We start from the raw sequence: 26261 nt of genomic DNA, 5'->3' as shown, positions 1-26261 counted from the left end.
TGGATGTTAGTATGATAGTGATAATAACCTGCTGATGTTAGTATGATAGTGATAAATAACCTGCTGGATGTTAGTATGATAGTGATAATAACCTGCTGGATGTTAGTATGATAGTGATAAATAACCTGCTGGATGTTAGTATGATAGTGATGATAACCTGCTGGATGTTAGTATGATAGTGATAATAACCTGCTGGATGTTAGTATGATAGTGATGATAATAACCTGCTGGATGTTAGTATGATAGTGATAAATAACCTGCTGGATGTTAGTATGATAGTGATAATAACCTGCTGGATGTTAGTATGATAGTGATGATAATAACCTGCTGGATGTTAGTATGATAGTGATGATAATAACCTGCTGGATGTTAGTATGATAGTGATGATAATAACCTGCTGGATGTTAGTATGATAGTGATGATAATAACCTGCTGGATGTTAGTATGATAGTGATAAATAACCTGCTGGATGTTAGTATGATAGTGATAATAACCTGCTGGATGTTAGTATGATAGTGATAATAACCTGCTGGATGTTAGTATGATAGTGATAATAACCTGCTGGATGTTAGTATGATAGTGATAAATAACCTGCTGGATGTTAGTATGATAGTGATAATAACCTGCTGGATGTTAGTATGATAGTGATGAATAACCTGCTGGATGTTAGTATGATAGTGATGATAATAACCTGCTGGATGTTAGTATGATAGTGATAATAACCTGCTGGATGTTAGTATGATAGTGATAATAACCTGCTGGATGTTAGTATGATAATGATGATAATAACCTGCTGGATGTTAGTATGATAGTGATAATAACCTGCTGGATGTTAGTATGATAGTGATAATAACCTGCTGGATGTTAGTATGATAGTGATGATAACCTGCTGGATGTTAGTATGATAGTGATAATAACCTGCTGGATGTTAGTATGATAGTGATAATAACCTGCTGGATGTTAGTATGATAGTGATAATAACCTGCTGGATGTTAGTATGATAGTGATGATAATAACCTGCTGGATGTTAGTATGATAGTGATGATAATAACCTGCTGGATGTTAGTATGATAGTGATAATAACCTGCTGGATGTTAGTATGATAGTGATGATAATAACCTGCTGGATGTTAGTATGATAGTGATAATAACCTGCTGGATGTTAGTATGATAGTGATGATAATAACCTGCTGGATGTTAGTATGATAGTGATGATAACCTGCTGGATGTTAGTATGATAGTGATAAAAACCCGCTGGATGTTAGTATGATAGTGATGATAATAACCTGCTGGATGTTAGTATGATAGTGATAATAACCTGCTGGATGTTAGTATGATAGTGATAATAACCTGCTGGATGTTAGTATGATAGTGATAAATAACCTGCTGGATGTTAGTATGATAGTGATGATAATAACCTGCTGGATGTTAGTATGATAGTGATGATAATAACCTGCTGGATGTTAGTATGATAGTGATGATAATAACCTGCTGGATGTTAGTATGATAGTGATGATAATAACCTGCTGGATGTTAGTATGATAGTGATAATAACCTGCTGGATGTTAGTATGATAGTGATAATAACCTGCTGGATGTTAGTATGATAGTGATAATAACCTGCTGGATGTTAGTATGATAGTGATAATAACCTGCTGGATGTTAGTATGATAGTGATAAATAACCTGCTGGATGTTAGTATGATAGTGATAATAACCTGCTGGATGTTAGTATGATAGTGATGATAATAACCTGCTGGATGTTAGTATGATAGTGATGATAATAACCTGCTGGATGTTAGTATGATAGTGATGATAATAACCTGCTGGATGTTAGTATGATAGTGATAATAACCTGCTGGATGTTAGTATGATAGTGATAATAACCTGCTGGATGTTAGTATGATAGTGATGATAATAACCTGCTGGATGTTAGTATGATAGTGATAATAACCTGCTGGATGTTAGTATGATAGTGATAATAACCTGCTGGATGTTAGTATGTATATAATGATGATAATAACCTGCTGGATGTTAGTATGATAGTGATGATAATAACCTGCTGGATGTTAGTATGATAGTGATAATAACCTGCTGGATGTTAGTATGATAGTGATAATAACCTGCTGGATGTTAGTATGATAATATGATAATAACCTGCTGGATGTTAGTATGATAGTGATAATAACCTGCTGGATGTTAGTATGATAGTGATGATAATAACCTGCTGGATGTTAGTATGATAATGATGATAATAACCTGCTGGATGTTAGTATGATAGTGATAAATAACCTGCTGGATGTTAGTATGATAGTGATAATAACCTGCTGGATGTTAGTATGATAGTGATGATAATAACCTGCTGGATGTTAGTATGATAGTGATAATAACCTGCTGGATGTTAGTATGATAGTGATAAATAACCTGCTGGATGTTAGTATGATAGTGATAATAACCTGCTGGATGTTAGTATGATAGTGATAATAACCTGCTGGATGTTAGTATGATAGTGATAATAACCTGCTGGATGTTAGTATGATAGTGATAATAACCTGCTGGATGTTAGTATGATAGTGATGATAATAACCTGCTGGATGTTAGTATGATAGTGATAAATAACCTGCTGGATGTTAGTATGATAGTGATATAATAACCTGCTGGATGTTAGTATGATAGTGATAATAACCTGCTGGATGTTAGTATGATAGTGATATAATAACCTGCTGGATGTTAGTATGATAGTGATAATAACCTGCTGGATGTTAGTATGATAGTGATGAATAACCTGCTGGATGTTAGTATGATAGTGATGATAATAACCTGCTGGATGTTAGTATGATAGTGATAATAACCTGCTGGATGTTAGTATGATAGTGATAATAACCTGCTGGATGTTAGTATGATAGTGATAATAAATAATAACCTGCTGGATGTTAGTATGATAGTGATGATAATAACCTGCTGGATGTTAGTATGATAGTGATGATAATAACCTGCTGGATGTTAGTATGATAGTGATAATAACCTGCTGGATGTTAGTATGATAGTGATGATAATAACCTGCTGGATGTTAGTATGATAGTGATGATAATAACCTGCTGGATGTTAGTATGATAGTGATGATAATAACCTGCTGGATGTTAGTATGATAGTGATGATAATAACCTGCTGGATGTTAGTATGATAGTGATGATAATAACCTGCTGGATGTTAGTATGATAGTGATAATAACCTGCTGGATGTTAGTATGATAGTGATGATAATAACCTGCTGGATGTTAGTATGATAGTGATGATAATAACCTGCTGGATGTTAGTATGATAGTGATATAATAACCTGCTGGATGTTAGTATGATAGTGATGATAATAACCTGCTGGATGTTAGTATGATAGTGATGATAATAACCTGCTGGATGTTAGTATGATAGTGATGATAATAACCTGCTGGATGTTAGTATGATAGTGATAATAACCTGCTGGATGTTAGTATGATAGTGATAATAACCTGCTGGATGTTAGTATGATAGTGATGATAATAACCTGCTGGATGTTAGTATGATAGTGATGATAATAACCTGCTGGATGTTAGTATGATAGTGATGATAATAACCTGCTGGATGTTAGTATGATAGTGATAAATAACCTGCTGGATGTTAGTATGATAGTGATGATAATAACCTGCTGGATGTTAGTATGATAGTGATGATAACCTGCTGGATGTTAGTATGATAGTGATGATAATAACCTGCTGGATGTTAGTATGATAGTGATGATAATAACCTGCTGGATGTTAGTATGATAGTGATGATAATAACCTGCTGGATGTTAGTATGATAGTGATGATAATAACCTGCTGGATGTTAGTATGATAGTGATGATAATAACCTGCTGGATGTTAGTATGATAGTGATGATAATAACCTGCTGGATGTTAGTATGATAGTGATGATAATAACCTGCTGGATGTTAGTATGATAGTGATGATAATAACCTGCTGGATGTTAGTATGATAGTGATGATAATAACCTGCTGGATGTTAGTATGATAGTGATGATAATAACCTGCTGGATGTTAGTATGATAGTGATGATAATAACCTGCTGGATGTTAGTATGATAGTGATGATAATAACCTGCTGGATGTTAGTATGATAGTGATGATAATAACCTGCTGGATGTTAGTATGATAGTGATAATAACCTGCTGGATGTTAGTATGATAGTGATAATAACCTGCTGGATGTTAGTATGATAGTGATGATAACCTGCTGGATGTTAGTATGATAGTGATAATAACCTGATAATAACCTGCTGGATGTTAGTATGATAGTGATAATAACCTGCTGGATGTTAGTATGATAGTGATAAATAACCTGCTGGATGTTAGTATGATAGTGATAAATAACCTGCTGGATGTTAGTATGATAGTGATGATAATAACCTGCTGGATGTTAGTATGATAGTGATGATAATAACCTGCTGGATGTTAGTATGATAGTGATGATAATAACCTGCTGGATGTTAGTATGATAGTGATAATAACCTGCTGGATGTTAGTATGATAGTGATGATAATAACCTGCTGGATGTTAGTATGATAGTGATAATAACCTGCTGGATGTTAGTATGATAATGATGATAATAACCTGCTGGATGTTAGTATGATAGTGATAATAACCTGCTGGATGTTAGTATGATAGTGATGATAATAACCTGCTGGATGTTAGTATGATAGTGATAATAACCTGCTGGATGTTAGTATGATAGTGATGATAATAACCTGCTGGATGTTAGTATGATAGTGATGATAATAACCTGCTGGATGTTAGTATGATAATGATGATAATAACCTGCTGGATGTTAGTATGATAGTGATAATAACCTGCTGGATGTTAGTATGATAGTGATAATAACCTGCTGGATGTTAGTATGATAGTGATAATAACCTGCTGGATGTTAGTATGATAGTGATAATAACCTGCTGGATGTTAGTATGATAGTGATAATAACCTGCTGGATGTTAGTATGATAATGATGATAATAACCTGCTGGATGTTAGTATGATAGTGATAATAACCTGCTGGATGTTAGTATGATAGTGATAATAACCTGCTGGATGTTAGTATGATAGTGATGATAATAACGTGCTGGATGTTAGTATGATAGTGATAATAACGTGCTGGATGTTAGTATGATAGTGATGATAATAACCTGCTGGATGTTAGTATGATAGTGATAATAATAACCTGCTGGATGTTAGTATGATAGTGATAATAACCTGCTGGATGTTAGTATGATAGTGATGATAATAACCTGCTGGATGTTAGTATGATAGTGATAATAACCTGCTGGATGTTAGTATGATAATGATGATAATAACCTGCTGGATGTTAGTATGATAGTGATAATAACCTGCTGGATGTTAGTATGATAGTGATAATAACCTGCTGGATGTTAGTATGATAGTGATAATAACCTGCTGGATGTTAGTATGATAGTGATAATAACCTGCTGGATGTTAGTATGATAGTGATGATAACCTGCTGGATGTTAGTATGATAGTGATAATAACCTGCTGGATGTTAGTATGATAGTGATGATAATAACCTGCTGGATGTTAGTATGATAGTGATGATAATAACCTGCTGGATGTTAGTATGATAGTGATAATAACCTGCTGGATGTTAGTATGATAGTGATGATAATAACCTGCTGGATGTTAGTATGATAGTGATAATAACCTGCTGGATGTTAGTATGATAGTGATGATAATAACCTGCTGGATGTTAGTATGATAGTGATGATAACCTGCTGGATGTTAGTATGATAGTGATAAAAACCCGCTGGATGTTAGTATGATAGTGATGATAATAACCTGCTGGATGTTAGTATGATAGTGATAATAACCTGCTGGATGTTAGTATGATAGTGATAATAACCCGTTGGATGTTAGTATGATAGTGATGATAATAACCTGCTGGATGTTAGTATGATAGTGATGATAATAACCTGCTGGATGTTAGTATGATAGTGATGATAATAACCTGCTGGATGTTAGTATGATAGTGATGATAATAACCTGCTGGATGTTAGTATGATAGTGATAATAACCTGCTGGATGTTAGTATGATAGTGATGATAACCTGCTGGATGTTAGTATGATAGTGATAAAAACCCGCTGGATGTTAGTATGATAGTGATGATAATAACCTGCTGGATGTTAGTATGATAGTGATAATAACCTGCTGGATGTTAGTATGATAGTGATAATAACCCGTTGGATGTTAGTATGATAGTGATGATAATAACCCTCTGGATGTTAGTATGATAGTGATGATAATAACCTGCTGGATGTTAGTATGATAGTGATGATAATAACCTGCTGGATGTTAGTATGATAGTGATACTAACCTGCTGGATGTTAGTATGATAGTGATAATAACCTGCTGGATGTTAGTATGATAGTGATAATAACCTGCTGGATGTTAGTATGATAGTGATGATAATAACCTGCTGGATGTTAGTATGATAGTGATGATAATAACCTGCTGGATGTTAGTATGATAGTGATGATAATAACCTGCTGGATGTTAGTATGATAGTGATGAATAACCTGCTGGATGTTAGTATGATAGTGATAATAACCTGCTGGATGTTAGTATGATAGTGATGATAATAACCTGCTGGATGTTAGTATGATAGTGATATAATAACCTGCTGGATGTTAGTATGATAGTGATAATAACCTGCTGGATGTTAGTATGATAGTGATAATAACCTGCTGGATGTTAGTATGATAGTGATGATAATAACCTGCTGGATGTTAGTATGATAGTGATGATAATAACCTGCTGGATGTTAGTATGATAGTGATGATAATAACCTGCTGGATGTTAGTATGATAGTGATAATAACCTGCTGGATGTTAGTATGATAGTGATAATAACCTGCTGGATGTTAGTATGATAGTGATAATAACCTGCTGGATGTTAGTATGATAGTGATGATAATAACCTGCTGGATGTTAGTATGATAGTGATAATAACCTGCTGGATGTTAGTATGATAGTGATAATAACCTGCTGGATGTTAGTATGATAGTGATGATAACCTGCTGGATGTTAGTATGATAGTGATAATAACCTGCTGGATGTTAGTATGATAGTGATAATAACCTGCTGGATGTTAGTATGATAGTGATAATAACCTGCTGGATGTTAGTATGATAATGATGATAATAACCTGCTGGATGTTAGTATGATAGTGATGATAACCTGCTGGATGTTAGTATGATAGTGATAATAACCTGCTGGATGTTAGTATGATAGTGATAATAACCTGCTGGATGTTAGTATGATAGTGATAATAACCTGCTGGATGTTAGTATGATAATGATGATAATAACCTGCTGGATGTTAGTATGATAATGATGATAATAACCTGCTGGATGTTAGTATGATAATGATGATAATAACCTGCTGGATGTTAGTATGATAGTGATATAATAACCTGCTGGATGTTAGTATGATAGTGATGATAACCTGCTGGATGTTAGTATGATAGTGATAATAACCTGCTGGATGTTAGTATGATAGTGATAATAACCTGCTGGATGTTAGTATGATAGTGATAATAACCTGCTGGATGTTAGTATGATAGTGATGATAATAACCTGCTGGATGTTAGTATGATAATGATGATAATAACCTGCTGGATGTTAGTATGATAATGATGATAATAACCTGCTGGATGTTAGTATGATAGTGATAATAACCTGCTGGATGTTAGTATGATAATGATGATAACCTGCTGGATGTTAGTATGATAGTGATGATAATAACCTGCTGGATGTTAGTATGATAGTGATAATAACCTGCTGGATGTTAGTATGATAGTGATAATAACCTGCTGGATGTTAGTATGATAGTGATGATAATAACCTGCTGGATGTTAGTATGATAATGATGATAATAACCTGCTGGATGTTAGTATGATAATGATGATAATAACCTGCTGGATGTTAGTATGATAGTGATGATAATAACCTGCTGGATGTTAGTATGATAGTGATGATAATAACCTGCTGGATGTTAGTATGATAGTGATAATAACCTGCTGGATGTTAGTATGATAGTGATAATAACCTGCTGGATGTTAGTATGATAGTGATATAATAACCTGCTGGATGTTAGTATGATAATGATAATAACCTGCTGGATGTTAGTATGATAGTGATAATAACCTGCTGGATGTTAGTATGATAATGATGATAATAACCTGCTGGATGTTAGTATGATAATGATGATAATAACCTGCTGGATGTTAGTATGATAGTGATAATAACCTGCTGGATGTTAGTATGATAGTGATGATAATAACCTGCTGGATGTTAGTATGATAATGATGATAATAACCTGCTGGATGTTAGTATGATAGTGATAATAACCTGCTGGATGTTAGTATGATAGTGATGATAATAACCTGCTGGATGTTAGTATGATAGTGATAATAACCTGCTGGATGTTAGTATGATAATGATGATAATAACCTGCTGGATGTTAGTATGATAATGATGATAATAACCTGCTGGATGTTAGTATGATAGTGATAATAACCTGCTGGATGTTAGTATGATAGTGATGATAATAACCTGCTGGATGTTAGTATGATAGTGATAATAACCTGCTGGATGTTAGTATGATAATGATGATAATAACCTGCTGGATGTTAGTATGATAGTGATAATAACCTGCTGGATGTTAGTATGATAATGATGATAATAACCTGCTGGATGTTAGTATGATAGTGATGATAATAACCTGCTGGATGTTAGTATGATAGTGATAATAACCTGCTGGATGTTAGTATGATAATGATGATAATAACCTGCTGGATGTTAGTATGATAGTGATGATAATAACCTGCTGGATGTTAGTATGATAGTGATAATAACCTGCTGGATGTTAGTATGATAGTGATGATAATAACCTGCTGGATGTTAGTATGATAGTGATAATAACCTGCTGGATGTTAGTATGATAGTGATAATAACCTGCTGGATGTTAGTACGATAGTGATAATAACCTGCTGGATGTTAGTATGATAGTGATAATAACCTGCTGGATGTTAGTATGATAGTGATAATAACCTGCTGGATGTTAGTATGATAATGATGATAATAACCTGCTGGATGTTAGTATGATAGTGATAATAACCTGCTGGATGTTAGTATGATAGTGATGATAATAACCTGCTGGATGTTAGTATGATAGTGATAATAACCTGCTGGATGTTAGTATGATAGTGATGATAACCTGCTGGATGTTAGTATGATAGTGATGATAATAACCTGCTGGATGTTAGTATGATAGTGATAATAACCTGCTGGATGTTAGTATGATAGTGATAATAACCTGCTGGATGTTAGTATGATAGTGATAATAACCTGCTGGATGTTAGTATGATAGTGATAATAACCTGCTGGATGTTAGTATGATAGTGATAATAACCTGCTGGATGTTAGTATGATAATGATGATAATAACCTGCTGGATGTTAGTATGATAATGATGATAATAACCTGCTGGATGTTAGTATGATAATGATGATAATAACCTGCTGGATGTTAGTATGATAGTGATAATAACCTGCTGGATGTTAGTATGATAATGATGATAATAACCTGCTGGATGTTAGTATGATAGTGATGATAATAACCTGCTGGATGTTAGTATGATAGTTATAATAACCTGCTGGATGTTAGTATGATAGTGATAATAACCTGGATGTTAGTATGATAGTGATGATAATAACCTGCTGGATGTTAGTATGATAATGATGATAATAACCTGCTGGATGTTAGTTTGATAATGATGATAATAACCTGCTGGATGTTAGTATGATAGTGATGATAATAACCTGCTGGATGTTAGTATGATAGTGATGATAATAACCTGGATGTTAGTATGATAGTGATAATAACCCGCTGGATGTTAGTATGATAGTGATAATAACCTGCTGGATGTTAGTATGATAGTGATGATAATAACCTGCTGGATGTTAGTATGATAGTGATAATAACCTGCTGGATGTTAGTATGATAGTGATAATAACCTGCTGGATGTTAGTATGATAATGATGATAATAACCTGCTGGATGTTAGTATGATAATGATGATAATAACCTGCTGGATGTTAGTATGATAGTGATAATAACCTGCTGGATGTTAGTATGATAGTGATAATAACCTGCTGGATGTTAGTATGATAATGATGATAATAACCTGCTGGATGTTAGTATGATAGTGATAATAACCTGCTGGATGTTAGTATGATAATGATGATAATAACCTGCTGGATGTTAGTATGATAGTGATGATAATAACCTGCTGGATGTTAGTATGATAGTGATAATAACCTGCTGGATGTTAGTATGATAGTGATAATAACCTGCTGGATGTTAGTATGATAGTGATAATAACCTGCTGGATGTTAGTATGATAGTGATGATAATAACCTGCTGGATGTTAGTATGATAGTGATAATAATAACCTGCTGGATGTTAGTATGATAGTGATAATAACCTGCTGGATGTTAGTATGATAGTGATGATAATAACCTGCTGGATGTTAGTATGATAGTGATAATAACCTGCTGGATGTTAGTATGATAATGATGATAATAACCTGCTGGATGTTAGTATGATAATGATAATAACCTGCTGGATGTTAGTATGATAGTGATGATAATAACCTGCTGGATGTTAGTATGATAGTGATGATAATAACCTGCTGGATGTTAGTATGATAGTGATAATAACCTGCTGGATGTTAGTATGATAATGATGATAATAACCTGCTGGATGTTAGTATGATAGTGATGATAATAACCTGCTGGATGTTAGTATGATAGTGATAATAACCTGCTGGATGTTAGTATGATAGTGATAATAACCTGCTGGATGTTAGTATGATAGTGATAATAACCTGCTGGATGTTAGTATGATAGTGATAATAACCTGCTGGATGTTAGTATGATAGTGATAATAACCTGCTGGATGTTAGTATGATAGTGATAATAACCTGCTGGATGTTAGTATGATAGTGATAATAACCTGCTGGATGTTAGTATGATAATGATGATAATAACCTGCTGGATGTTAGTATGATAGTGATAATAACCTGCTGGATGTTAGTATGATAGTGATAATAACCTGCTGGATGTTAGTATGATAGTGATGATAACCTGCTGGATGTTAGTATGATAGTGATGATAATAACCTGCTGGATGTTAGTATGATAATGATGATAATAACCTGCTGGATGTTAGTATGATAGTGATAATAACCTGCTGGATGTTAGTATGATAGTGATAATAACCTGCTGGATGTTAGTATGATAGTGATAATAACCTGGATGTTAGTATGATAGTGATGATAATAACCTGCTGGATGTTAGTATGATAATGATGATAATAACCTGCTGGATGTTAGTATGATAGTGATGATAATAACCTGCTGGATGTTAGTATGATAGTGATGATAATAACCCGCTGGATGTTAGTATGATAGTGATAATAACCTGCTGGATAGTGATGATAATAACCCGCTGGATGTTAGTATGATAGTGATGATAATTACCCGCTGGATGTTAGTATGATAGCGATGATAATAACCTGCTGGATAGTGATGATAATAACCTGCTGGATGATAGTATGATAGTGATGATAATAACCTGCTGGATGATAGCGATGACGGTGTAACTAACCTTGTCCAGCAGGGCTTCAGGGACCTCCCTTCTGTTGACTCTCGCTGCTCTGCGGACCTCCTGGCGAGCCTCCTCCTTTCGGCCCTGGGTCATCAGCCACCGAGCTGACTCTGGGAGGATCCTAACAGATTATCAGGGATGGTTGAGTCAAGGATGGGTCCAGAAAATACAGGGATGAGTCTTTTTCTTTTTTTTAACCAGGCAAGTCAGTTAAGAACACATTCTTATTTTTAGGAATAGTGGGTTAACTGCCTGTTCAGGGGCAGAACGACAGATTTGTACCTTGTCAGCTCCGGGGTTTGAACTTGCAACCTTCCGGATACTAGTCCAACGCTCTAACCACTAGGCTACCCTGCCGCCCCAAAATAGATGGGTGGAGTAGGCTTCTCTAAAACCAGACTGACGGGTCTGAGGTTCGAGGTAAAAGGGTTGGAGGTTAGAGACGTACAAGTAGAATACCCCGAGGAACAGGACAGGGCTGCAGAGGACCAGCTGACAGAGTAACAGGTTAGAGGTCAGGGGTCAGTACGTTCAAATAGAATACCCAGAGGAACAAGACAGAGCTGGAGAGGACCAGCTGACAGACTGACAGGTTAGAGGTCAAGGGCCAGAACGTACCAGTAGAATACCCCGAGGAACAGGACAGGGCTGCAGAGGACCAGCTGACAGAGTAACAGGTTAGAGGTCAGGGGTCAATACGTTCGAATAGAAAACCCAGAGGAACAAGACAGGGCTGGAGAGGACCAGCTGACAGACTGACAGGTTAGAGGTCAAGGGCCAGAACGTACCAGTAGAATACCCCGAGGAACAGGACAGGGCTGAAGAGGACCAGCTGTAGGATCCTCCAGTCTCTGACCCCGTAGGCGATCCCAGACATCAGCATCAGACCAATGGCGTAGAAACAGTGGGAGAAGATGGTGAACAGAGCCCTCCTGTTGTTACCAGTCCACTCAGCACCTGGTTAGAGGTCAGGGGTTAGAGGTCAGTGGTGAACAGAGCCCTCCTGTTGTTACCAGTCCACTCAGCACCTGGTTAGAGGTCAGGGGTTAGAGGTCAGTGGTGAACAGAGCCCTTTTGTTGTTACCAGTCCACTCAGCACCTGGTTAGAGGTCAGGGGTTAGAGATCAGTGGTGAACAGAGCCCTCCTGTTGTCACCAGTCTACTCAGCACCCTGTTAGTTACCTGGAGGATGGAAACACCTACAGTACATGCCAGAGGTGTCTGGCGGCCATGTCAGACATCTAGTATGGTAGTGTGCAACATGAGTCCTAGAGGGCTGCTGGGATGCAGGATTTTGTTCCAGCCCAGCACTAACACAGCTTATTTCTGGGAAGTAAACAACTAAACCTCGCATTTGAAACAAGAAATTTGAGAGCTTTAGTTTTCACTACGTGAAAAGGTAGCTACGTACAGTTGAAAGTTTACATACACTCAGGTTGGAGTCATTAAAACTAGTTTTTCAACCACACAAATTTCTTATTAACAAACTATAGTTTTAGCAAGTCGGTTAGGACATCTACTTTGTTCATGACACAATTAATTTGTCCAACAATTGTTTACAGGGAGATTATTTCACTTATAATTCACTGTATCACAATTCCAGTGGGTCAAATGTTTACATACACTAAGTTTACTGTGCCTTTAAACAACTTGGAAAATTAAAGAAAATGTCATGGGTTTAGGAGCTTCTGATAGGTTTATTGACATCATTTGAGTCAATTGGAGGTGTACCTGTGGATTTATTTAAAGGCCTACCTTCAGACTCAGTGCCTCTTCGCTTGACGTCATGGGAAAATCAAAAGAAATCAGCCAAGACCTCAGAAGAAAAACTTGTAGACCTTCAAAAATGTCTGGTTCAACCTTGGGAGCAATTTCCAAATGCCTGAAGGTGGTACCACATTCATCTGTACAAACAATATTATGCACGTATAAACACCATGGGACCATGGAGCCGTCATACCGCTCAGGAAGTATACACGTTCTGTCTCCTAGAGATGAACGTACTTTGGTGCGAAAAGCGCAAATCAATCCCAGAACAACAGCAAAGGACCTTGTGAAGATGCTAGAGGAAACAGGTACAAAAGTATCTATATCCACACTAAAATAAGTCCTATATCGACATAACCTGAAAGGCCGCTCAGCAAGAAGCCAGACTACGGTTTGCAACTGCACATGGGGACAAAGATTGTACTTTTTGGAGAAATGTCCTCTGGTCTGATGAAACAAAAATAGAACTGTTTGGCCATAATGACCATCGTTATGTTTGAAGGAAAAAGAAGGAGGCTTGCAAGCCGAAGAACACCATCCCAACTGTGAAGCACGGGGGTGGCAGCATTATGTTGTGGGAGTGCTTTGCTGCAGGAGGGCCTGGTGCACTTCACGAAATAGATGGCATCATGAGGAGAGACAATTATGTGGATATATTGAAGCAACATCTCAAGACATCAGTTAAATCTTGGTCGCAAATGGGTCTTCCAAATTGACATTGACCCCAAGCATATTTCCAAAGTTGTGGCAAAATGGCTTTAGGACAACAAAGTCAAGGTATTGGAGTGGCCATCACAAATCCCTGACCTCAGTCCTATAGAACATTTGTGGGCAGAACTGAAAAAGCGTGTGCAAGCAAGGAGGACTATAAACCTGACTCAGTTACACCAGCTCTGTCAGGAGGAATGGGACAAAATTGTGGGAAGCTTGTGGAAGGCTACCCAAAACGTTTGATCCAAGTCAAACAATTTAAAGGCAATGCTACCAAATACTAATTGAGTGTATGTAACCTTCTGACCCACTGGGAATGTGATGAAATAAATAAATCTGAAATAAATCATTCTCTCTAATATTATTCTGACATTTCACATTCTTAAAATAAAGTGGTGATCCTAACTGACCTAAGACAGGGAATTATTACTAGGATTAAATGTCAGGAATTGTGAACAACTGAGTTTAAATGTATTTGGCTAAGGTGTAGGTAAACTTCCGACTTCATCTGTTGTAGAACATCGCAGTGTACCCACCTAAGACATACGTGTTTATAGCGACGCCTGAGATGGTGGTGCCGACCATGAATCTGAAGGCTATGTAAACATAGATGTTGGGAGAGAAGGCTGCTCCCACGCTGAACAACAGCTGGACGAGCAAAGAGAGGAGGACCACAAAACGCCTACCATACCTGAGGAGACAGGACAGGAAAAAAAAGGGGAGGAGTGAGGAGGAGAGGAGAGGAGAGGAGAGGAGAGGAGAGGAGAGGAGAGGAGAGGAGAGGAGAGGAGAGGAGAGGAGAGGAGAGGAGAGGAGGGAGAGGAGAGGAGAGGAGAGGAGAGGAGAGGAGAGGAGAGGAGAGGAGAGGAGAGGAGAGGAGAGGAGAGGAGAGGAGAGGAGAGCATCATTAACTACCTGTGGAGGAGAGGATAAAGGAAAGGAGGTGAGAGGAGAGGAGACAGGAAAGGAGGGGAGACAGCCTCATTAACTACCTGTGGAGGAGAGGAGACAGGAGAGGAGAGACAGGAGAGGAGAGGAGACAGGAAATGAGGGGAGACAGCCTCATTAACTACCTGTGGAGGAGAGAAGACAGCATGGTGGGCACTGGGTCCTCTTAAACCTGTAACCTCCAATACGACCCAGTGAGCTCGGATAACTGAAATATCTTCTAATAACCTCCAATAAGACCCAGTGGGCTCAGATAACTGAATATCTGTGATCACTTCTAATGACATAGAACTAGAATACCTTCTACAATTACAACTTGTGTTTGAATTTCCACAGTGAGACGTGCAATTGCAATATGATACAGTTGCACTGATTAGATCAACAATCTGAGAGACGCACTGAGGGCATTGGTCTAAAGGTGCCTTAGTTACAACAACAATACAACAGACTAGTGGAGTGATGTCTTTGGCATAACATATTGGCACTTGATTAGGAATATTAATTAACAGACAACTGAATAGAAGACATGTCTCATGTTTAAGAGCCATGAAAACAGACATTAGTCAGAGAAACGCCTAAAGGGTGAGCAGATGTTTCAGAACTCTGACAAGATGAGTCAGTGTTTCCCCAGGGGAGAACAGATGTTTCAGAACTCTGACAAGATGAGTCAGTGTTTCCCCAGGGGAGAACAGATGTGTCAGAGCTCTGATAGGATCATTTTAAATGAATAGTCATTGGCTCAATGGAAGTCTATGGGAACAGCTAGCTTGTCATTACGTTAACTCTAGTAGCAATGCACCCCCCCACCACCACACACCCTGCTACCTTTGCCACCACCGCTGAAAAAAAATCCCAAGGGAAACACTGGATGGGTCCATACCTGTCTGCCATTGGCCCAAACACCAGAGCACCGATCAGGAGCCCTGCCATGAAGATGGACTGGGACGCCTCGTTCAGACCACTGTTGGCACACACCAAGTTGAACTGAAGAGGATGGGAGGAAGAAGGAAGAGGAGAAGAAAGTAGAGGAGTCAGGGAGAACCATAATAGAGATTGCATAATAAGGACACGGCGTGCTGCAAAAACAGCAGAAAATAGGTTGTACTTGGCAAAATACATTGGAGACATATTTATCATTTGATAAATAATATGTTCTGTTCTTAGAGACATAACTGTTCTGTTCTTAGAGACATATCTGTTCTGTTCCTGGAGACATATCTGTTCTGTTCTTGGAGACATATCTGTTCTGTTCTTAGAGACATATCTGTTCTGTTCTTAGAGACATATCTGTTCTGTTCTTAGAGACATATCTGTTCTGTTCTTAGAGACATATCTGTTCTGTTCTTAGAGACATATCTGTTCTGCTCTTAGAGACATATCTGTTCTGTTCTTAGAGACATATCTGTTCTGCTCTTAGAGACATATCTGTTCTGCTCTTAGAGACATATCTGTTCTGCTCTTAGAGATGTCTGTTGGATTCCTGGCATTGGTATTCCATTCAACCAGTTCAATGCTTCAACACGATACTAGAATGTTCCTTATACCCATCATGAGGTTGCTACAACCTAGACTATGAATGAAAGTTTACAGCGTAGGTGCACACAGGGCGAGAGACAAATTTGAGAAGTCAGACAGTGACACATGGACAGACAGTGACAACCAATACCACCTTGCATACTGTTGCCTGCATCTAGCTGATATCGGGTGTAAACATTAGTCCAACAGTTGCAAACAATAGTTTCTATTGGACAAATTCAGGTATGTTTATCCCCGTGTTGTTCCATTTGCTTCCGTTTTTCAACAGAATCAGCGGAATGAATACACCCCTGATCACGTGTAAACACAGATCACTTTCATAGCAGCCACGTTGTATTCCTTCCCTCATCTATGCTCTATCTTCCTCTCAACGCTTCCCTTTGCTTGTGGACTTCAACGCACAACACATCAGCTGTATTTGACCAGGTGAAAAAAACCTTTCCAAGCCAAACCGCCGCACACAGCCAATATCGTTGTCAGCATATTAGCTAAAGTAACGTCATAGTCAGCATAGCTAATATAACTAACTTGTTAGTAAACCCCCTACCTACAGTCATGCAGTAACGTTACAGTGTACAGTTAGTAAGCAGTTACACCGGCGGGTCCCAGTGGCAATACATTTGTAAAACCAAAAGCTTACCTTGACGTGGAAGAGTTCCAGTGTTGTGTTGGAAAGACATCGCCAGCTAGCTAGCATAGCATCCCCCTATTTGAGCAGGGTATTTCAGTTTGTTTGAACTAGCTAGCTGCATTTGATAGCTAAGTAAGTGAAACTGAAAAATAAATTACTCTCTCTCGCTCTATTTCTCCTTCATTCTGAAATAAATGAATTTGTTCAAAACTATTCAACTATAGTCTTTCTCTCTCTTTGAGTCAACTACTCACCACATTTTATGCACAGCAGTGCAGTGCTAGCTAGCTGTAGCTTATGCTTTCAGTACTAGATTCATTCTCTGATCCTTTGATTGGGTGGACAACATGTCAGTTACTGCTTCTAGAGCTCTGATAGGCTGGAGGATGTCCTCCGGAAGTTGTCATAATTACTGTGTAAGTCTATGGAAGGGGGTAAGAACCATGAAGTAAATCTATCTCGAGGAGGATGGAAGCTAGGTGTCCTCCGGCTACACCATGGTGCTACCCTACAGAGTACTGTAAACCTTCATTGTGAAACAGTGTGTTTTAATACATTATTTGGTGACGTGATTATATTTAATACAGTTATAATATAATAATAATAATATAAATATAATATAATATAAAACAGGTAAGCGTTTTAAATGTTTTAAAATGTATTTCTATGAAATTCACTGAGGAGGATGGTCCTCCCGATCCTCCTCTGAAGAGTCTCCACTGGACTACATGTAGTCTAGACAGTACAGCCTGCCCTACACAGTACATGTAGTCTAGACAGTACATGTAGTCTAGACAGTACATGTAGTCTAGACAGTACATGTAGTCTAGACAGTACAGCCTGCCCTACACAGTACATGTAGTCTACACAGTACATGTAGTCTAGACAGTACAGCCTGCCCTACACAGTACATGTAGTCTAGACAGTACATGTAGTCTAGACAGTACAGCCTGCCCTACACAGTACACGTAGTCTAGACAGTACATGTCGTCTAGACAGTACATGTAGTCTAGACAGTACAGCCTGCCCTACACAGTACATGTAGTCTAGACAGTACATGTAGTCTAGACAGTACAGCCTGCTCTACACAGTACATGTAGTCTAGACAGTACAGCCTGCTCTACACAGTACATGTCGTCTAGACAGTACATGTAGTCTAGACAGTACATGTAGTCTAGACAGTACATGTAGTCTAGACAGTACAGCCTGCTCTACACAGTACATGTCGTCTAGACAGTACATGTAGTCTAGACAGTACATGTAGTCTATACAGTACAGCCTGCTCTACACAGTACATGTAGTCTAGACAGTACAGCCTGCCCTACACAGTACATGTAGTCTAGACAGTACATGTAGTCTAGACAGTACAGCCTGCCCTACACAGTACACGTAGTCTAGACAGTACATTTCGTCTAGACAGTACATGTAGTCTAGACAGTACAGCCTGCCCTACACAGTACATGTAGTCTAGACAGTACATGTAGTCTAGACAGTACAGCCTGCTCTACACAGTACATGTAGTCTAGACAGTACAGCCTGCTCTACACAGTACATGTCGTCTAGACAGTACATGTAGTCTAGACAGTACATGTAGTCTAGACAGTACATGTAGTCTAGACAGTACAGCCTGCTCTACACAGTACATGTAGTCTAGACAGTACAGCCTGCCCTACACAGTACATGCAGTCTAGACAGTACAGCCTGCCCTACACAGTACATGTAGTCTTGACAGCCTGCTCTACACAGTACATGTAGTCTAAACAGTACAGCCTGCCCTACACAGTACATGTAGTCTTGACAGCCTACTCTACACAGTACATGTCGTCTAGACAGTACAGCCTGCTCTACACAGTACATGTAGTCTAGACAGTACAGCCTGCCCTACACAGTACATGTAGTCTTGACAGCCTACTCTACACAGTACATGTAGTCTAGACAGTACAGCCTGCCCTACACAGTACATGTAGTCTAGACAGTACATGTAGTCTAGACAGTACAGCCTGCCCTACACAGTACATGTAGTCTAGACAGTACATGTAGTCTAGACAGTACAGCCTGCCCTACACAGTACATGTAGTCTAGACAGTACATGTAGTCTAGACAGTACATGTAGTCTAGACAGTACAGCCTGCCCTACACAGTACATGTAGTCTAGACAGTACATGTAGTCTAGACAGTACATGTAGTCTAGACAGTACAGCCTGCCCTACACAGTACATGTAGTGTAGACAGTACATGTAGTCTAGACAGTACATGTAGTCTATACAGTACATGTAGTCTAGACAGTACAGCCTGCCTAACACAGTACATGTAGGCTAGACAGCCTGCTCTACACAGTACATGTAGTCTAGACAGTACAGCCTGCTCTACACAGTACATATAGTCTAGACAGTACAGCCTGCCCTACACAGTACATGTAGTCTAGACAGTACATATAGTCTAGACAGTACAGCCTGCCCTACACAGTACATGTAGTCTAGACAGTACATGTAGTCTAGACAGTACATGTAGTCTAGACAGTACAGCCTGCCCTACACAGTACATGTAGTCTAGACAGTACATGTAGTCTAGACAGTACAGCCTGCCCTACACAGTACATGTAGTCTAGACAGTACAGCCTGCCCTACACAGTACATGTAGTCTAGACAGTACAGCCTGCCCTACACAGTACATGTCGTCTAGACAGTACATGTAGTCTAGACAGTACATGTAGTCTATACAGTACAGCCTGCCCTACACAGTACATGTCGTCTAGACAGTACATGTAGTCTAGACAGTACATGTAGTCTATACAGTACAGCCTGCTCTACACAGTACATGTAGTCTAGACAGTACATGTAGTCTATACAGTACAGCCTGCTCTACACAGTACATATAGTCTAGACAGTACAGCCTGCCCTACACAGTACATGTAGTCTAGACAGTACATATAGTCTAGACAGTACAGCCTGCCCTACACAGTACATGTAGTCTAGACAGTACATGTAGTCTAGACAGTACAGCCTACTCTACACAGTACATGTAGTCTAGACAGTACAGCCTGCCCTACACAGTACATGTAGTCTAGACAGTACATGTAGTCTAGACAGTACAGCCTGCCCTACACAGTACATGTAGTCTAGACAGTACATGTAGTCTAGACAGTACAGCCTGCCCTACACAGTACATGTAGTCTAGACAGTACATGTAGTCTAGACAGTACATGTAGTCTAGACAGTACAGCCTGCCCTACACAGTACATGTAGTCTAGACAGTACATGTAGTCTAGACAGTACATGTAGTCTAGACAGTACAGCCTGCCCTACACAGTACATGTAGTGTAGACAGTACATGTAGTCTAGACAGTACATGTAGTCTATACAGTACATGTAGTCTAGACAGTACAGCCTGCCTAACACAGTACATGTAGTCTAGACAGCCTGCTCTACACAGTACATGTAGTCTAGACAGTACAGCCTGCTCTACACAGTACATATAGTCTAGACAGTACAGCCTGCCCTACACAGTACATGTAGTCTAGACAGTACATATAGTCTAGACAGTACAGCCTGCCCTACACAGTACATGTAGTCTAGACAGTACATGTAGTCTAGACAGTACATGTAGTCTAGACAGTACAGCCTGCCCTACACAGTACATGTAGTCTAGACAGTACATGTAGTCTAGACAGTACAGCCTGCCCTACACAGTACATGTAGTCTAGACAGTACAGCCTGCCCTACACAGTACATGTAGTCTAGACAGTACAGCCTGCCTTACACAGTACATGTCGTCTAGACAGTACATGTAGTCTAGACAGTACATGTAGTCTATACAGTACAGCCTGCCCTACACAGTACATGTCGTCTAGACAGTACATGTAGTCTAGACAGTACATGTAGTCTATACAGTACAGCCTGCTCTACACAGTACATGTAGTCTAGACAGTACATGTAGTCTATACAGTACAGCCTGCTCTACACAGTACATATAGTCTAGACAGTACAGCCTGCCCTACACAGTACATGTAGTCTAGACAGTACATATAGTCTAGACAGTACAGCCTGCCCTACACAGTACATGTAGTCTAGACAGTACATGTAGTCTAGACAGTACAGCCTGCCCTACACAGTACATGTAGTCTAGACAGTACAGCCTGCCCTACACAGTACATGTAGTCTAGACAGTACAGCCTGCCCTACACAGTACATGTAGTCTAGACAGTACATGTAGTCTAGACAGTACAGCCTGCCCTACACAGTACATGTAGTCTAGACAGTACAGCCTGCCCTACACAGTACATGTCGTCTAGACAGTACATGTAGTCTAGACAGTACATGTCGTCTATACAGTACAGCCTGCCCTACACAGTACATGTCGTCTAGACAGTACATGTAGTCTAGACAGTACATGTAGTCTATACAGTACAGCCTGCTCTACACAGTACATGTAGTCTAGACAGTACATGTAGTCTATACAGTACAGCCTGCTCTACACAGTACATGTAGTCTAGACAGTACATGTAGTCTATACAGTACAGCCTGCTCTACACAGTACATGTCGTCTAGACAGTACATGTAGTCTAGACAGTACATGTAGTCTATACAGTACAGCCTGCTCTACACAGTACATGTAGTCTAGACAGTACAGCCTGCCCTACACAGTACATGTCGTCTAGACAGTACATGTAGTCTATACAGTACAGCCTGCCCTACACAGTACATGTAGTCTAGACAGTACATGTCATCTAGTAAGGGAAGACCCCCCTGTATTGGACAAAAATGAATGGGAAGTCATTGGCATCGGACAAACCATATACACATTGTCCAATACCACCCAATTCGGCGTTGATTCATGCAAAGTGTATTGCAAATGCCATATGGCAATTGCCAGTTGTAAACACTTTAAAAATTCAACAGGTGGCGAATCCGCTCCACCGGGGTTTTTCATATTGGAAATGTAACCCAAGTCAACGTCCAAAAGCAAAATTTTGAAAATATGATTTTTTTGTCAAAAACGTATCACCCCTTAAAAAAGTCCTCTCTGGACCGTTTTTCGAAATTCTTTCGATTTTTTTGTCAATTACACATGTGTAAGAACTGTATGAATATACCTTTGTCCAATTTTATTATCATATATATATTTTTTTACATGCGCATAAGGAATATGTTTTGTCCAATTTCAATATGATTTCATAGGAAGTCAAAAGTCAAAAGTCAAAAATGTCAAAATTTTGTAAAAAAACTTCACAGACCCTTAAAAAAGTGCTTTCTTGACCGTTTTTCGAAATTCTTTCGAATTTTGTGTCAATTACACACGTATAAGAACTGTATCAACATACTTTAGTCGTATTTTATTGTCATAATTTAATTTTTATTTTTTTTAATTGTGCATAAGGAATTTTTTGGGGGGCCAAATGCCATAAGAAATTTGACATGCTCAAAAATCCTGCAGAAATGAAAAAATTGACTGGCCTGATGAACTCGGGATGGCCGGGCAGTGATAGTTGTTCCTTTCCATCACTCGTTGTGTTGATTTCATCATGTCCATTTGTTTATGTTTTCTCACTTTTGCAAAGTCACTGTGCATTTGCAATATGGTTCAATGGGCAGGTACCATCACGAATTTGTCATGCTATAAAAATCCTGCAGGAATGTGAAATTGACTGGCCCAATGAACTGGCTGGGCAGTGATTCTGGTTCATCTCAATGGCTCATAAGGGTTGATTTCAGAATGTCACTTTTGGTGATGGTACCACACTGTTTAAACATATTGCAAATGGACAAGAGTCACCAGCAAGTCACTGTCCATCAGTCAATTAGATATCATTCTGACACCAAACTGAAACAAACTGACACTAAACCCACTTTTTCCAACTCGTTTAGTAGACAACTATCACATACTTCAGAGCTGGCCCAAAATTCACAACGCCTTTGGTTCAAACCATAAAAAAAAACATAAAACACGTAGTTACGTTCTAGCTGTGGGTCCATTTCTTATGTTATGTGTAGGCCTAGCTGAGGCGACCCCGAATCCCAAGTTTCGGCTCGATCGGTCATTTGGTGTCCGAGCAAAACCCTAATTGGTGCTGAAAATCCACTTTTTCCATGACTTGCTACGGGGTCCTTGAATGAGCTATCGGACAGAAACGTTGGGGTCTGTCTATATGGGCCGAGACGGTCGCAATGCACCTAGTCTTGTGTCTCTGAGACATTTCTAAATGTCACCATTTTCGCAATGGTCAAAATGAATTGAAGTCATTGCAAATGTACGAAGCTGTTTCTCGGTCCGAGAACCGTCTAGAGCCACGTAACTCACCACGCACTATCAACCTGAGGTCTAGAACAGGATTCTAAAGTTTCGGAACTCTAGGTCTGACGGTTCTTTAAAAGTTCCAACAAGGTTAACTTATGCAGGCAGTGTATGTCTCTACGCACCCCAATGGGTCCCTACTTCCAAGTTGTGTGTCAGTGTGATTTAGTTTTCCCTTGAAATTTTGGAATAAGAGGGTTAGGGTTAGGGTTAGGGTTAGGGTTAGTGTGAGGTAGTGTGACATCACCAGATCACTGGTGGTGGAATAAGAGAGGTAGTGTGGCATCACCAGATCACTGGTAGTGGAATAAGAGAGGTAGTGTGACATCACCAGATCACTGGTAGTGGAATAAGAGAGGTAGTGTGGCATCACCAGATCACTGGTAGTGGAATAAGAGAGGTAGTGTGACATCACCAGATCACTGGTAGTGGAATAAGAGAGGTAGTGTGGCATCACCAGATCACTGGTAGTGGAATAAGAGAGGTAGTGTGGCATCACCAGATCACTGGTAGTGGAATAAGAGAGGTAGTGTGGCATCACCAGATCACTGGTAGTGGAATAAGAGAGGTAGTGTGGCATCACCAGATCACTGGTAGTGGAATAAGAGAGGTAGTGTGGCATCACCAGATCACTGGTAGTGGAATAAGAGAGGTAGTGTGGCATCACCAGATCACTGGTAGTGGAATAAGAGAGGTAGTGTGGCATCACCAGATCACTGGTAGTGGAATAATAGAGGTAGTGTGGCATCACCAGATTACTGGTAGTGGAATAAGAGAGGTAGTGGCATCACCAGATCACTGGTAGTGGAATAAGAGAGGTAGTGTGGCATCACCAGATCACTGGTAGTGGAATAAGAGAGGTAGTGTGGCATCACCAGATCACTGGTAGTGGAATAAGAGAGGTAGTGTGGCATCACCAGATCACTGGTAGTGGAATAAGAGAGGTAGTGTGGCATCACCAGATCACTGGTAGTGGAATAAGAGAGGTAGTGTGGCATCACCAGATCACTGGTAGTGGAATAAGAGAGGTAGTGTGGCATCACCAGATCACTGGTAGTGGAATAAGAGAGGTAGTGTGGCATCACCAGATCACTGGTAGTGGAATAAGAGAGGTAGTGTGGCATCACCAGATCACTGGTAGTGGAATAAGAGAGGTAGTGTGGCATCACCAGATCACTGGTAGTGGAATAAGAGAGGTAGTGTGGCATCACCAGACCACTGGTAGTGGAATAAGAGAGGTAGTGTGGCATCACCAGATCACTGGTAGTGGAATAAGAGAGGTAGTGTGGCATCACCAGATCACTGGTAGTGGAATAAGAGAGGTAGTGTGGCATCACCAGATTACTGGTAGTGGAATAAGAGAGGTAGTGTGGCATCACCAGGCCACTGGTAGTGGAATAAGAGAGGTAGTGTGGCATCACCAGATCACTGGTAGTGGAATAAGAGAGGTAGTGTGGCATCATTTGATTTACTCAAACTAGGGCATCAGACTGCAGGCTCAACAGATATTTAGTATCTCTACTGACCCATTGTCTGCCCCAACTGCCCTATCCTATGACCTTACCTCAGTCACCAGGCTGGTGGTCCCTTGGGGAGCCTCATACTTCCAGCCATCCCTGCAGGAGATGGTACTGTTTATCCCATACACTTCAATAGTCTGCAAGTCCAGATCCACCGGAGTGTACATCTCACAGGACTGGAACCCAGGGCCATTGTCCAACGGTGGAAGGGTGAGGTTCAACAGCCTATCGTTGGTCAGGTTGGGTCCCTGCGTCCTGATCCAGTCTGTGTTACAGTGATGAGGGAAGTTCATCCCCGTAAACACCTGGCAGAACATGTGGAACCCATTGAAGATGTTCGGGAAGCATATCGCAGCCAACATTTGCTTCTGGAATGTTCCGAACTCCCCGACCGCTGTCAGTACCTGCCCGAACCCGGAGCTCATCTTCAGTCACAGGTGTTGGTGCAACACACAGGCTGGAAGTGTTCGATAGGAGATTGTTTGTCAAGTGGAGGTTTAACACCTTTCCATTGGTAGGAGGGCATTAGTGGGTAGATAAATTAATGTTTAATCTGTCATAACACACTCACAGGAGTGTTATCAGGTGTCACCCGGTCATCTGCGTGTGTAAAATAACTCCTTACTCTACAAACCTTTAGAAAATGAATAACTTATGAATAACAATTCAAAACCTCAACAAAATACTTAATTAGTTCAAGTTAATTGATCATCTAGTGCCTTTACAGTCTATTTCGTCCATTCAACGCAGTTTTAGATGTTTCCCTTGTGCTTGTTTTTGCTTCCTTCAGCAGTCAGTGAAACTTTGTACCGAACGGAGAACGCAACTGCCAAATGGACCTTTAGACCTGCAGAAGATGTGCAGCCTGTTGCTCTGAGCCGGGAACCACGAGGACAAACATCTAGGACTGGGCTGTTCTAGGACTGGGCTGTTCTAGGACCGGGCTGTTCTAGGTCCGGGCTGTTTTAGGACCGGGCTGTTCTAGGTCTGGGCTGTTCTAGGACTGGGCTGTTATAGGACTGGTCGGAACAGAAACCATGAGGACAAACATCTAGGACTGGGCTGTTTTAGGTCTGGGCTGTTCTAGGACCGGGCTGTTCTAG

General features: G+C 39.7%; 1 protein-coding gene across 1 annotated transcript in view; it reads right to left on the bottom strand.

Moving 5' to 3' along the window:
- slc22a13b (solute carrier family 22 member 13b) overlaps positions 1 to 25912 on the bottom strand; it is a 37960-nt gene extending 12048 nt beyond the window's left edge. Inside the window, exons 1-5 of the mRNA XM_052516254.1 lie at positions 25203 to 25912; positions 16061 to 16164; positions 14769 to 14923; positions 12543 to 12711; positions 11755 to 11875 (exon numbers count right to left, since the gene is read on the bottom strand). Of these exons, the coding sequence (XP_052372214.1) occupies positions 11755 to 11875; positions 12543 to 12711; positions 14769 to 14923; positions 16061 to 16164; positions 25203 to 25583 (930 nt within the window). The 5' untranslated portion in view covers positions 25584 to 25912. The remainder of the gene's footprint in view (positions 1 to 11754; positions 11876 to 12542; positions 12712 to 14768; positions 14924 to 16060; positions 16165 to 25202) is intronic.
- Between the last annotated feature and the right edge of the window lie 349 nt (positions 25913 to 26261).

This window comes from Oncorhynchus keta, unplaced genomic scaffold (genome assembly GCF_023373465.1).
Source record: "Oncorhynchus keta strain PuntledgeMale-10-30-2019 unplaced genomic scaffold, Oket_V2 Un_scaffold_4195_pilon_pilon, whole genome shotgun sequence".
NCBI classification, from domain to species: domain Eukaryota; kingdom Metazoa; phylum Chordata; class Actinopteri; order Salmoniformes; family Salmonidae; genus Oncorhynchus; species Oncorhynchus keta.
Note: the sequence above shows the minus strand (reverse complement) of the source record. Positions and strands in the feature narration are given on the sequence as shown.